This window comes from Nerophis ophidion, linkage group LG06 (genome assembly GCF_033978795.1).
Source record: "Nerophis ophidion isolate RoL-2023_Sa linkage group LG06, RoL_Noph_v1.0, whole genome shotgun sequence".
In the NCBI taxonomy this organism is placed as follows: domain Eukaryota; kingdom Metazoa; phylum Chordata; class Actinopteri; order Syngnathiformes; family Syngnathidae; genus Nerophis; species Nerophis ophidion.
In genome coordinates, this window is record NC_084616.1 from 35,901,864 (window position 1) to 35,917,168 (window position 15,305).

Genomic DNA, 15,305 nt, shown 5'->3' on the forward strand with positions numbered 1-15,305 from the left:
AATGTGAGTGTGAATGTTGTCTGTCTATCTGTGTTGGCCCTGCGATGAGGTGGCGACTTGTCCAGGGTGTACCCCGCCTTCCACCCGATTGTAGCTGAGATAGGCGCCAGCGCCCCCCGCGACCCCAAAAGGGAATAAGCGGTAGAAAATGGATGGATGGATGGATGTATAAACTATCAGACAGCGTGGTCAGTAGTAGTGGGTTTCAGTAGGCCTTTAAACTGAGGTCATTGAGCAAGCCATGACAGTGTCGGTTCTCTCTTTGTACCACAAGAGGGTGCTAGCCACTTCCTGCATGCTGCTGCTGATATTTATCATTGCGGTTGTCCTTTCACACACTGTATGGCGTATTTATTCATACATGTATATTTGTTTTCTACATACAATGCTGACTGATGTTGTTTATATCTGCACATATATTATTGTTAGTATTGTAAATGTGGAGTTTATATATGCATACATACTACTTATTTAATTATTTACAATTGCAATGTGTTAGATAGGTGCACTGCTACTTGCAAAACACGTCAAATAAACCACAATTAAAACAAATAAAATGGAATCAATAAAAAAATAAGGCCAAACTAATCAGCAAGAATAATTAAAAAAAACTAAAAAATATATATATTTATCAAATAATTTGATTGTCATTGTTGAGCTCAGTTTCAGTTTATTTCGAAAATGCATACAATACAATGTGATGCATCACTCATTTCCAGTTGTTTCATTACAGCACGTCCAAAAAGGAGTAGGAAGAAGCTCATCTTATTTAATCCTACCCCTTTTCATACCAAAGCCATTTTATCCCATTACCTTGTTGTCTGTAACAGAACAGTGAATAAATAATAATAAATGATATGCCGTATTAGGTAAACAATTATTAAATACATAATAATATTTTTGTAAACAAAAAAAGTGTTCAAGATTTGTGTCATAATTCTTGTTCTGTGTACTTTGTGAACACTTGTATTTTGAACAGTCTGAATCATATTGGTACTTTGTTAGTACATTCCATAATTTAATTCCACATACGGATGTGCTAAAGGTTTTAAGTGTTGTACGGCCCCGGGCAAACAAATGTTTTAAATTGGATTTTCCTCTAAGACTATATTTCTTCTCTTTTTTTGAGAATAATTGTTGTACATTCTGTTGTTGATTATAGATAATAACCATGTGGAATTTTACCCAAGTAGGAATCACTTGTATAGTTTTATATATAGTTCATTTGAAAGTGTTTGTCATGATGCAGACATTTATGACATATATTTCGCATGAGATTTAATAGAGACATTAATATGATGTGTTTCTAGAGCATGATTGTGTGACGTACATCTTGCTGAGTATTAATTAGAGTGTTGACAAAATGAACACTTCTTCATGCTCCCTAAAATACAAAAAAGTCCAGACATGATTCTCAATCTATCCATCCATCTCAAATAAATAATTTTACACTTCCAAGTTCAAAGCTGAATAACATCTTAAAATATTTACAGGTGACATTTTATCCGCCTGCGATGAGGTGGTGACTTGTCCAGGGTGTAACCCACCTTCTGCCCGATTGTAGCTGAGATATAGGCTCCAGCGCCCCCTGCGACTTTCTAAGGGAATAAGCGGTAGAAATGGATGGATGGATGGATTTTATTCAACAGAGGGGCGTGCGGTAGAAAAATTGATGGATGGATAGATATCAGGGCCACACACCCTCGCACGCACGCACACACACACACACACACACACACACACACACACACACACATTGTTTTATTTCTTACCTTCTTGAGACCTCCGAAAAATGGCTCCCTCTTTAGGACCACCCTTTTTAGATGTATAAAGATTTGTATTTACAACATTACTAATAAATATATACATCCATTTCCTACCACTTCTCCCTTTTGGGGTTGTGGGGGGTGCTGGAGCCTATCTTGGCTGAATTCGGGCGGAAGGCGGGGTACACCCTGGATAAGTCGCCACCTCATCGCAGATAATAAATACATACTATGCCAATATAATAAAGGTAAGCTTTTAGTAATTTGATTTAGTTTTTGGGGGTTTTTTTTGTAATTTTTTTTACTCTTCATTATTTATTTATTAAAGTATGTCTCTACATACACATTTTTTTGGGGGGGGAATAAATGTTGGGGGCGCATTTCAATTTCTTTCACACACTTTATATTACATATATGGGCCAGAGGGGGAGCCCTTCCTTTTTTTACACACACTTGTTATTTCATATGTTTTCCAGAGGGGGAGCACTTTTAAAACCGACACACAGTCAATTTGAAAAATCCCTCCTTTTTGGGACGACAATAATTTTGCTAGATTTCCCCACCATGGGTAAAAATGAGATCTCTATTTTTTTTTTTGTAATGTGCTTAAGGCCGATGACAAATGAGACACGGAACACTTTTGGCAACCCAGCTGTAGAGGCTAACTGTTAATGGCTACTATAGTCTTAGTACCATAGTGTATTTGTTCATCCTGTGGTCACATATGGGACACGGGTTGTCATACGTCAGCACCGGAAGTCGTAAAATCAGCTTTTCACCTGGGGGGGGGGGATGAATAGGGAAGTCCTTCTTTAGCTGCCATCTTGTTTTATCATACAGTATATTGCTGCCTTTGCACCTGTCGATGTTAACTTTTATATGCACATTAAATCAACAAAAAAATCCTGACTTTGGAGCAATGTTCACAGACTGTAGTATTTGGCTCTCTGTTAGATGCAATGTTTTTCCGTATTGGGACCATGATTTGGGTCCTAACTTGTTCACCGGTCCTCATAAGGAAGCTACTTTACCTTGTTGATGTCTCAAAAAGGGTAAAAATACGAGAACACACACACGCACGTTTGGTTACCATGGCAACAGCCCAACTAGGAGAAGTGCGGTGCTGAGTTTGTGGACCATTTGTATTCTCTATGTGTGTGAGTGCATGTGCGTGTTTGTGTGTGTGTTTGTGCCGGGGGTGGGGAGACGATAACCACGCCCCCTCTGCTACACCCGCAGCCTTCCATCAATGCTGCTGCTCCAACCCCAAAATCTTCCAAGAGGGCGGGACTAGTTTCTCTGCAGAGGGATGCTCTCCACCAACCAATTTGGAAATCTCTACTCCCAGGCACGTACACACACACACACACACACACACACATGCACACGCACTCTAAAGCTGACTGCAACCGAAGCCCCCGAGCACTCAGCATCTGTGCAGCATCTCGCTCCTTTCCTCTCCTCGCTCTCCCTCCATCGGTGCTGACAAGCTACGCAGCTCTGACTCATTCGCTTCTCCCTTTCCCCCCCTCTCACACCGGCTGAAGCACAGACGCTGGCAGGATGGCCTCCAACGTGCCTTCCGGGACCACCAAAGGCAAGCCGCTCTCCCCCTTCAGGAAGCGGGGAAGCCTGCAGTACACACCCAGCACAGGTGAGTGGCAGACGTGGGGTTAATGGAGTGTGTTGGGGATGCATTAGTTAGTTTGTTGTGTGGTTGAGGCAGCGTGACGATAAAGCACCTTTGAATATTTGACGCAATGCCAACCTGTTGATTGGCTGTTCTCTGATGGACATTGTGACATGTAGTGCAGCGCCAGGCCAATGAGACTGCAGCTCCATTTTATTTTCATTCTAAACTTTGCCGATGCTATTTCTTAGCACGGCAACTTGGATCTTGTCTTAGATTTCATAAAAAACTAGGGCCTCAACTTACGAGACTAATTGGTTCTGTGATGGAGCTCTTAACTCAAAAAATCAACGTCTCCCATTGAAATAAATTGTCTTTTTCTTGCCCAGGTGTGGGATCTGAGCTAAGGATGTCGTTGTGGCTTGTGCAGCCCTTTGAGACAGTTGTGATTAAGGGCTGTATAAATAAATTTTCTTTGATTGATTGATTAAAATTAATTAAAAACTAACTTCTCGATAAGAAACATTATATGTAAAAAATACAATAGAATGTACTACTAACAACTACAGTAATGTACTAATTATGTGCAATATTTACCGGGAAGAGCACACTTCTACAATATCTTCTTCCGGCTGCTACTCTGTCAAACACACCATCAGCAGCTTTTACATATTTTCATGGATAATTGTCCGCCATTTAAATATCATTCTAACTTCCTTGGCTGGGCTTGGATTCATTCTGCTTCAGTGTGGCGCAGACTAGCTGTGAAACACTGAAATTGGTTCGTTGTTACATTTGCTACACATTGGCTTTCAACTTAAAACATAACAATTAACGGATAGCTCAAACAGTTGTGATCAAAATTATTCAACCCCCACACAATTTTGGTGTTTTAGCAAGTTTGACATTTATTCCGTATTTTGTTTATACTCATATCAAATAAAGATGCATTTAATAGACAAATGCAACTTGAATTACAACATTATATTTTGTAACATACCACACAGTGTCATTTCTCTTAATATCTCATTGACAAAGTGATTCAACCCCCTTGAAGATCATAACTCTTAAGAACAGAATTTGAATAAGGTATTTTCAATCAGGTGTTGAAAACACCTGTAGATGTGATTAGAACCATAACGAGCAACAATTAAACTGATTGAAAAAGACTGTGACGCTCAGCTTCTTGTAGATGGTCAATGGTGTATTTGCAACATGGTGAAGTCCAGGGAGTGGTCAAAGAAGTCAAGAGAGGAGGTAATTTCTCTTCATAAGAAAGGATATGGATATAAGAAAATAGCAAAGACATTACACATTCCAAGAGACACAGTTGGGAGCATAATTAACAAGTTTAAAGCTAAAGGCACAGTGGAAACACTACCTGGGCGTGGTAGAAAGAGGATGCTGTGTGTGTATTTGAAGCTTACAGTGGTGAAAAACCCCCGGGTAACAGCTGAGGAACTACAACAGGACATTGCAGGGGGGGAACGCAGGTTTCGTCCCAGACAATAAGGCGCGCACTACGAGATGAAGGCCTCCATGCCAGAACTCCCAGGCGCACCCCACTTCTGACTACTAGGCACAAGAAAAATAGACTCCAGTATGGCAAAAATCATCTGGACAAACCCCAAAGGTTTTGGGAAACTGTTCTATGGAGTGATGAGACAAAACTGAAACTCTTTGGGCCTATGAATCAACGTTATGTCTGGAGGAGAAAAAAATGAAGCTTACAAAGTGAAGAACACCATGCCTACTGTTAAGCATGGTGGGGAGTCAATCATGCTCTGGGGCTGTTTCTCTGCCTCAGGTACCGGGAATCTCCAGCGCCTTCAAGGCATTATGAATTCTATTTCCTACCAGGATAAATTAGCTGCAAATGTCATGAAGTCAGTGACAAAGCTGAGGCTTGGGAGACGTTGGACCTTCCAACAGGACAACGATCCCAACCATACCTCCAAATCAACATCAGAGTGGTTGCAGAAGAAGGGCTGGAAGACTCTGGAGTAGCCTTCACAGTCGCCAGACCTAAATCCTATAGAAAACCTGTGGTGGGACTTGAAGAAGGCAGTTGCAGCACGCAAGTCCAAGAATATGAATGAACTGGAGGCCTTTGCCCAAGAGGAATGGGCTAAAATACCTGTAGATCGTTGCAAGAAGCTTGTGTCCGGTTATGTATCACGTTTGAAGGATGTAATTACTGCCAAAGGGTGTTCTACTAAATACTAAAGATGCATGTAACTAGGAGGTTGAATAATTTTGTCAATGAGATATTAAGAAAAATTTCCTTTTTTGGTATTTTCTAAATTACAGCGTTACAATTTAAGTTGCATTTGTCTATTTGACACATCTTTATTTGATATGACTGAAAAAATGCGGAATAAATGTGCAACTTGCTAAAACACCAAAATTGTGTGGGGGTTGAATAATTTTGATCACAACTGTATTTCCAAAACACTCTTAAATTGGTGTATTCTTAAGTTGAGTCACTGTATTAAAGAATGCTTTTGTCACACCTGCACACATACGTGCTCGCACACACACACACACACATTCTTGTATTTGTTACCTTCTTGAGACCACTGAAAAATGTCTACCTCTGTAAGACCACCCTTTGTAGATATACAAAGATTTGTATTTACAACATTAATAATATATACATACTATGCAAATATAAAAAAGTAAACTTTTAGAGGGTTTTTTTTTAGAGTGGGGGTGTTTTGTTTGTAATTGGTTTTTAATCCTCATTATTTTCTTCAAGTTATAAGAGTATGTCTCTATATACATATTTTTATTTATTTATTTATTTTTTAAATAATTTTGGCCAAAGGTAGCGCATTTCAATTTCTTACACACACATGTTATTAAATATGTTGACCATATGGGGGGCACTCCCGATTTTTACACACACATGTTATTACACATGTTGGCCGAAGGGGCGCATTTCAATTTCTTACACACACTTGTTATTTCATATGTTGACCAGAGGCAGAGCACTTTTAAAAGCGACACACAGTCAATTTGAAAAATCCCTCCTTTTTGGGGCCACCCTAATTGTGATGGATTTCACCACCAGGGGTGCAAATGAGACATTCTCTATTAGATGCAATGGTTTTCCGTATTGGGACCATGATTTATGTCCTAACTTGTTTACTGGTCCTAATATGGAAGCTACTTTTCCTTGTTGATTTCTCAAGAAATGTAGAAATAGGAGAACACACACACACACACACACACACACACACACACACACACACACACACACACACACACACACACACACAGTGGGATAGAGCATAGCAAAGAGACAGCACTTTTAGCACATTTTCTTCTTCATATTTTTCTTTTCTTTTGCGTTTGCTGTCATTTAAATTATGATGCCAAACTGCACCATAGTTCACATGCAGGTGGACCAAATCTGCGGTCCACTTGATTGGTGCCCACCCGGGTCTGAATGATGGAGTTGCCATTTGACCAAACAAGCCGTGCGAGCAGAGCAAATGTACCAGAGCTCCTTTGAAGCGTGAACGCCACCCTAAAGGCGTATTTCTTCATGCCTCTTTTACCTCCACAATGTTGTTATTCGTATGATTTTATAAATTATATAAATAGTCACAGCAGCTCGTTTGACTTACATTAGCATGGTAACTAATTAAATGACCATAGTAACTAATTTGATGACAATAGTAACTGGTATATAATCCATAGTTGCAGATTCCAACCATTGAAATATTTTACATAGTTGAAGACTTCCAGTCATTAGAAAACATCACTGCACATCATACAGTAGTTGCAGCTACACTTTCCATCTTAAAGATCTAAAAAAATTATTTGGGGATGTCCGGCGGGCTAGATTGAAAAACTCCCGGGCCCTAATTTGCCCAGATCCGCTTTATATACTCAAAGTAAATAAGCTATATGTAATGCAGCAGCAATTCAGATTGGGATACTTGAATGTTTAGGATTGTAATTGTTGAAGTTTTTTTTTCATTTTATTGTTTTATAATTCCTTCACGCGGTGAATGTGTAATTAAAGGACACGGCCTACCTGTGTTTATAGAATCATGTAATCGTGTCAGTCACACGGAGTTGAAGCGAAGCAGTGTCCACATTTATAGCTCATAATCACCACGCTTTGTGCACGCAGCGTGGCAGCAGGTGGTTTGGGGGGAGTGGTGGTGCGATATTTAGTACTCTTGCTGTGAAAAAAAGGTAGTTTTCAAATTTTGTAAGCCACCCACTCAACAGTTTGCCTCCTCCGTGTGAGTGCTCTGTTCCACTTTGTTCAACTGCTTCAATCGGCTGAATGAGTGTTGTCGGGCTTAAAAGGAAATAGAAACCTTCACCGAACATAATGATTTATGACTTTTATATGTTTGTTTGCTGTATAGTTGCTGCTTGACTAACATGTGCCACGGTTATTTACATGATCAAAGCCAAATAAGATAAAACTTGAGGGCATTTAATGTTTGTGCCCCAGGAAGTCTGCCCAGAGATTTTCGGGAGGGACACTGAAATTCGTGAGTTTCCCGGGAAAATCAGGAGGGCTGGCAAGTATGGTCTGGAGACTGGTTAGGCCACTCCAGGACCTTGAGATGATCCGAACGGAGCGACTCCTTAGTTGCCCTGGCTGTGTGTTTTGGGTAGTTGTCATGCTGGAAGACCCTTCCCTGACCCATCTTTAACTCTCTTACTGAGGGAAGGAGATTGTTGGCCAAGATCTCGCGATACATGGCACCCACCACCATACATCCTCCCCACAATACGATGCAATCGTCCAGTCCCCAAAAAAGTAAGTTGCCCAATCCGTGCTTCACAGTAGGGATGGTGTTCTTTGAATTGTACTCATCCTTCCTCTTCTTCCAAACACTTCGGGTGGAATTTAGACCAAAAAAGCTCTATTTTCTGGCAAACTTCGACGGCCCTTGACATGCGCTGGCTTGAGCAAAGGGGACCTTGAGGTGGCTGCAGGATTTGAATTCATGACGGCGTAATGTGTTACTGATCAATTTCTTTGAGACTGTTGTCCCGGTTCTCTTCAGGTTATTGACCAGGTCCTGGGTGGATCCCTCACCATTCTCATGATCATTGATAACCATCTTGCATGGAGCCCTGACCCCAGAGCCCCAAAACGAGGGAGATTTCTAATAATTGCGGCAACAGTTGTTGCCTTCTCACCGAGCTACTTGCCCATCCCAGCCTTGTGCAGGTCTACACTTTTATCTCTGGTGTCCTTACACAGCTCTCTAGTCTTGGCCATTGTGGAGAGGTTGAAGTCTGTTTGAGTGTGTGGACAGGTGTCTCTATGCAGGTAACGATTTCAAACATGTGCAGTGAATACAGTTAATGAATGGAGAGCAGAAGGATTTCAGAAAGTAACACTTAACAGGTGAACTTCTTACTTTTTGGTAGGTGATCAAATACTTATGTCATGCAATAAAATGCAAAATAATAATTTAAAAGTCATGTTCATGGGATTTTCTGGATTTTTGTTTAAGATTTTGTCACTCACCTTATATGTACAATAAAGATTACCGACTTCTACATGCTTTGTAAGTACAGTATGAAAACTTGTAAAATCAGGAGTGTATGAAATACTTACTCCCCTTTTGTAGTTGACAAGCAAGTCAAGCATTCGTAGGACAGAGCTGCAGCGCGATCGCCTCCTTTCTCACAGCTACTTCTGCGAAACTGCCAGTTTGCACCTCCTTCTAAAGTACCAAAATATAGACGCAAAACAGCTCCCTCAGAACAGTTTTAGTCTTGATAAAGCACACTGCATAAGCTAAATGATTTATATATGGATTTTCTTTCCCCTAACCCATTTGTTGGTGTTCTGATGAGCTGTATACAATCTGCATATTCATGAAAACAGACTAGCTTAAAGGATTGCACTCACTTAGGGGATGCCATCCTCTTTGCACGGGTTTAATAGTTCAGCTTTGCGTGTGCTATTAAACTTGCACGTGTTTTAATTAGGGTTGTCAAAGTCAATGCGATAATAAAGCATTAGGCTCTGGGGCGAATTTTTGGGACGCTAATTGCGCACCCGTTTTTTTCCCGTTTGACCCTCGGGCCATTCCGTAGCGTGAGAAAATGTAGATGTGTTCACTGGCTACCGATGAGCCACAAGTGGGAAAATAACGAGCAGAAAGTGCCAAAAAAAAGAAAATACATTATGGCAACACCCAGTCCAAAGCCACCGCATGTCAATTTCCCAACAAGACAAGACGATTTTTTTTATTACACGATTGCCGTGAAACGTCATCACTGGAGCAACTGTCAATGTGCACATTTTAGTCCACATTGTTGACATAAAATGGAATTTTTCAGTCTAACTGCTTTTGTAAGATGGCATAAAACCTCAACAGAAAGGAAAGACTGTAAGCATGAAGTCGAGAGTCACTTCTTTATATTTTTTATTATTGTCGCGTCGTCAAAACATTTCAAGACTCTTCTTCTCAAACCAATCACACACTTTCGGCTTCTTAATATTAACGCTATGCTTCACATCTGGTGACTACAGTAACAACATTTTAAATTGTCTTATATTACAATTATACTTTCTCAAAAATGTTTTGTAATATAATCTGTGATATTTCAACCAACATAAATGTTATCCAATTAAGGAATATAGAGAGGGTCAATTTCTGGCAGATTTAAATAAAGTGTATGTATTTTTTATAACGTCTTGGTTGATAGTACTCGATTACAAAATGGTAAGAAGGCAGAATATTAGACTTTATTAAGAAATAGAGAAGGTTGAGACATTATCGTGCAGATATTGTCACGTCTATGGGATCATGTTTTGTTTTGGTCATGTTTGGTTTTGTTTTTTGGACATTCAGTTCTTGTTCCTGCACTCCCTTGTTTGTTTTATTACCATAGCAACTCATTAGTTTTCACCGTGTCCTCATGTCACGCCCCTGTCCTCATGTCTCACGCCTGTTTGCACTCAATTTAGTTATTATTTAAACCGGAAGTTGCCAGGAAGTCAGCCTGGCTACTTTATACCTCAACTGCCTCCAAGCCAGGCCATGCTGCTTAATCATTCTGTCCATGCCACGTAAAATTTTGGTTTGTTTAAATGCCACAGTTATTGTCTTTTGTTCTTTTGTCCATAGTCATGCCTTTGAGCTAGTTTTTGTTTTCAGTAGTGAAGTTTGTTCTCCGCCACTCTGCGCGCTTTTTGTTTGCCTTTTGTTGGTTATAGTGTTTAAGATTAAATATGTACTTACATTCACGTCTCGCTCGTGCCAACTTTCCTTTCCATTGGCAGAACAATCCAAACCCCAAAGTCCACTGTCTGACAGAAAGTCGCCAGCTACAAACCAGTTTTTCCGCAAGAGGGTTGGACGAGACTTCTTGGGCGGTCCTGCGCGCGATGGAGGAAGAGACGCTGCGTTATTTCTCTGGGGAGCGCAGAGATTTGATGTGGGGACCTAATGGCAAGCTAGTTCCCATTAGCTCCATTTGGTCCGAGGATGGCACTACGTCACCGCAGTTCCGGAAGCGCCGCTACAGGCAAAGGACGTCTGGGAAGGCTTCTCCGAGGAGACAGGACGCGTCGCTCCCAATGGCTCCTCCCCATCCGGGCGTAAAAAGGCTGCATACTGTCCCGGTTCCCCAGGACAATGTCACCCCACCGTCAGCTGATGACATCACATCTCAGGAAAAAAAAAATTCTGTCAATAATTTTGCTTTTGATCACCCGCCTCTAGCAGAAGATTCTAGCCCAATAACTATAAAAAAATATTACCAGAACATGATTTTGAACATTAGATCTAATCAGTCACAGCCATCCAAATTTCATGCCCCGCCCCCCAAGACTCAAGCCACGCCCATGTCACGACATTTTTCTTTTTTTCACCCACTCAAGCCCAAGCGAAAACAAAAACACTTTTTGGACCGTTTAAAGGGGAGGATTCAACCCCCCTCCTTACCTCCCTCCACCCACCCCAAAAGACAGTTCCAGACTGCGGGAAGCGCGTCTGGTATCCGCTCCTTGAGGGGGGGGCTAGGGCTGGGAGCGGTTCAGGTGGGGTCGCTCAGCGTCATGCCAAGCCACGGCCTCTAGCACGACCACCACAACCAGTTCTTCGGCCTGCCAAGTCACCAAATCCACGGCTAGCACCAAGTCCACGGCTAGCACCAAATCCAAGTCCACGCTTGCACCAAGTCCACGGCTAGCACCATGTCCATGGGTAGCACCAAATCCAGGTCCACGGCTAGCACCAAGTCCAAGTCCACGGCTAGCACAAAGTCCAAGGCTAGCACCAAGTCCACGGCTAGCACAAAGTCCAAAAACACGGCTAGCACCAAGTCTACGGCTAGCACCAAGTCCACGGCTAGCACCAAGTCCAAGTCCATGGCTAGCACCAAGTCCACGCCAAGCTCCAGTGCCTGCACCACGCCGGGCTCCAGTGCCTGCACCACGCCGGGCCCCAGTGCCTGCACCACAACAGGTACCATTGCCTGCACCACGGCAAGCTCCAGTGCTGCCAGTAGCAGCACCACGCCGCCAGTAGCAGCTCCACGCCGCCAAGCTCCAGCGCCGCTAGTAGCAGCTCCACGCCAAGACCTGCCACCTGACGCACCATGCCAAGCTTCTCCGCCTGACACGATGACGACGTGTCCGCCTCCTCGTCGGCCACGGATGTGGTTACTACGTGGTCGTCCGCCACGCCATGGGCGCCGACCTCCTCGTTGTTCACGGATGTGGCCGTTACCTGGTCGTCCACCACGCCAGGTGCGCCGACCTTCTTGTCAACCACGGATGTAGCCCTTCCCAGGTCACCCACCTCGTCAGGTACAGCGGGCCTCTACGCGTCGCCGGCACCTAACTCTGCCCCGGTGGATACAGGGACACGTGGTCTGGCGACCCACCGCCATGACCCCCTACCGCCCTCCCATGATTCTTGATCATAATTTTTTTTTTCGGCCTCTGGGAGCTGTCCTTAACGGGGGGGCTCTGTCACGTCTATGGGATCATGTTTTGTTTTGGTCATGTTTGTTTTCTTTTTTTGGACATTCAGTTCTTGTTCCTGCACTTCCTTGTTTGTCTTATTACCAAAGCACTCATTAGTTTTCAGCTTGTCCTCACGTCAAGCCCCTGTCATCATGTCTCACACCTGTTTGCACTCATCATAGCTATTATTTATACCGGAAGTTTCCAGGAAGTCAGCCTAGCGACTTTATACCTCAACTGCCTTCATGTCAAGCCATGATGCTTAATCATTCTGTCCATGCCACGTACGTTTTTGGTTTGTTTAAATGCCACCGTTAGTGTCTTTTGTTCTTTTGTCCATAGTCATGCCTTTGTGCTAGGTTTTGTTTTCAGTAGTCAGGTTTGTTCTCCGCCACTGTGCACGCCTTTTGTTTGCCTTTTGTTTGCCTTTTGTTAGTTATAATGTTTAAGAATAAATATGTACTCACATTCACGTTTCGCTCGTGCCAACTTTCCTTTGGATCGGAAGAACAATCCAAACCCCAAAGTCCACGGTCTGACAGATATATGAACACCATTACCTTGTACAACATGCTATATACAGAATATCAGAAGCATTTATTCAGGTACAAATATCACAAATTATGTTACTAAACATATTTGACAATAAAACCATGATCGCAACAATCCACATTTTGTGTTATTAATGCGTGAAACTGGTATCTAAACAAGGAAGTGTAGCTCCTCTCCTTTGATTGCAAGTGCTCCTGCAGCAGGAATGCACAATTTGAATTCCTACCAAATACACCAACACACAGCAGATATTCTTTAATTGGCATTAAACGTTTGTATATGTCATTCTAGTGTTGAGCTGTATAAAAAGCATAATGTTTAAAAACATTTGATTAAAGCAAATCAAATGTCCAGTCATGGCATTAAAAACTTGAAAATTATATGATAAGGGTACAGTAATTAATAGAGGTGTCCAATAATGGCTTTTTTCCCGATATCCGATATTCCGATATTGTCCAACTCTTAATTACCGATACTGATATCAATCAATGCCGATATATACAGTCGTAGAATTAATACATTATTATGCCTAATTTTGTTGTGATGCCCCGCTGGATGCATTAAACAATGTAACAAGGTTTTCCAAAATAAATCAACTCAAGTTATGGAAAAAAATGCCAACATGGCACTGCCATATTTATTATTGAAGTCACAAAGTGCGTTATTTTTTGTAACATGCCTCAAAACAGCAGCTTGGAATTTGGGAGGAAGCTGAGGTGGGCGGGGTTGGGGGGCGGGGTTGAGGTGGGAGGGGGTGAAGGGGGTAGCGGGGGTGTATATTGTAGCGTCGCGGAAGAGTTAGTTCTGCAGGGGGTGCTGGGTATATGTTCTGTTGTGTTTATGTTGTGTTACAGTGCCAATGTTCTCCTGAAATCTGTTTTTCATTCTTGTTTGGTGTGGGTTCACAGTGTAACATTGTTAAAGTTGTTTATACGGCCACCGTCAGTGTGACCTGTATGGCTGTTGACCAAGTATGCCGTGCATTCACTTGCGTGCGTGAAAAAGCTGTAGATATTATGTGACTGGGCCGGCACGCAAAGGCAATGCCTTTAAGCTTAATTGGCGCTCTGTACTGAGTTAACTATCAACAAAATGCTATTTATCATGATTTAGTATTTTAATCATTTGACAGCTCTCATTTTAATACACACAAACCTCTAGTACAGTGGTTCTCAAATGGGGGTACTTGAAGATATGCCAAGGGGTACGTGAGATTTTTTTTAAATATTCTAAAAAAAATAGCAACAATTCCAAAATCCTTTATAAACATATTTATTGAATAATACTTCAACAAAATATGAACGTAAGTTCATAAACAGTGAAAAATAAATGCAACAATGCAATATTCAGTGTTGACAGCTAGATTTTTTGTGGACATGTTCCATAAATATTGATGTTAAAGATTTCTTTTATTGTGAAGAAATGTTTGGAATTAAGTTCATGAATCTAGATGGATCTCTATTAAAATCCCCAAAGAAGGCACTTTAAGTTGATGATTACTTCTATGTGTAGAAATCTTTATTTATAATTGAATCACTTGTTTATTTTTCAACAAGTTTTTAGTTATTTTTATATCTATATTTCCAAATAGTTCAAGAAAGACCACTACAAATGAGCAATATTTTGCACTGTTATACAATTTAATAAATCAGAAACTGATGACATAGTGCTGTATTTTACTTCTTTATCTCTTTTTTTCAACCAAAAATGCTTCACTCTGATTAGGGGGTACTTGAATTAAAAAAAAATGTTCACAGGGGGTACATCACTGAAAAAAGGTTGAGAACCACTGCTCTAGTAGATCAGGCACTTCATCTCTTGAAAGTGTTAAGAAAGGATCCTGGATCAAATGCGTAAAGACAATGCTATCTAATGAGAAGCAATAAGTAATCAGTACCAAGTTGATGCAATTTGACAGTGAAAATATATGTTGATCGAGTTTAATGATTGATCTTTGATATTTTTGCTCTTTGCTGACATTTTGTTCCTGCCTCCCTTGCTTGTCATCATGTCCATGACGTGATGAACTGTGGCCACATCACATCCGCAGAATGAGACAAGGAAACCATAATCTGTCACACCCTTCTGAGGTGGCAGAATCTGCTCGATTAATGACTCATTTTAGTGATTAATAATTGATCGGGGCTTCAGTCTCCCCCCATCAGCAGTCGGCCAACACGCCTTTGTGTGATAATCTTCAGTCATTTATCAGCATGTTTGGTCTGTGTGTGTCATTTGCACCGGTCAACCAACACCTGGCCTGCCGAGCCCTATGGACTTGTGCCCTGTGTAGGTGGAATCAGCCATTAGGGCAAACACAGGCACTTGCCTGGGGCCCCACAACATCCATGGGCCCCAAAACATTACATAAAAAGTTATTTCTCATTCAACA

General features: G+C 41.6%; 1 protein-coding gene across 1 annotated transcript in view; it reads left to right on the forward strand.

Moving 5' to 3' along the window:
- Window positions 1-3,096: 3,096 nt before the first annotated feature.
- LOC133554572 (AMP deaminase 2-like) overlaps window positions 3,097-15,305 on the forward strand; it is a 32,552-nt gene continuing 20,343 nt past the window's right edge. Inside the window, exon 1 of the mRNA XM_061903495.1 lies at window positions 3,097-3,420. Coding sequence (XP_061759479.1) covers window positions 3,330-3,420 — 91 coding nt within the window. The 5' untranslated portion in view covers window positions 3,097-3,329. The remainder of the gene's footprint in view (window positions 3,421-15,305) is intronic.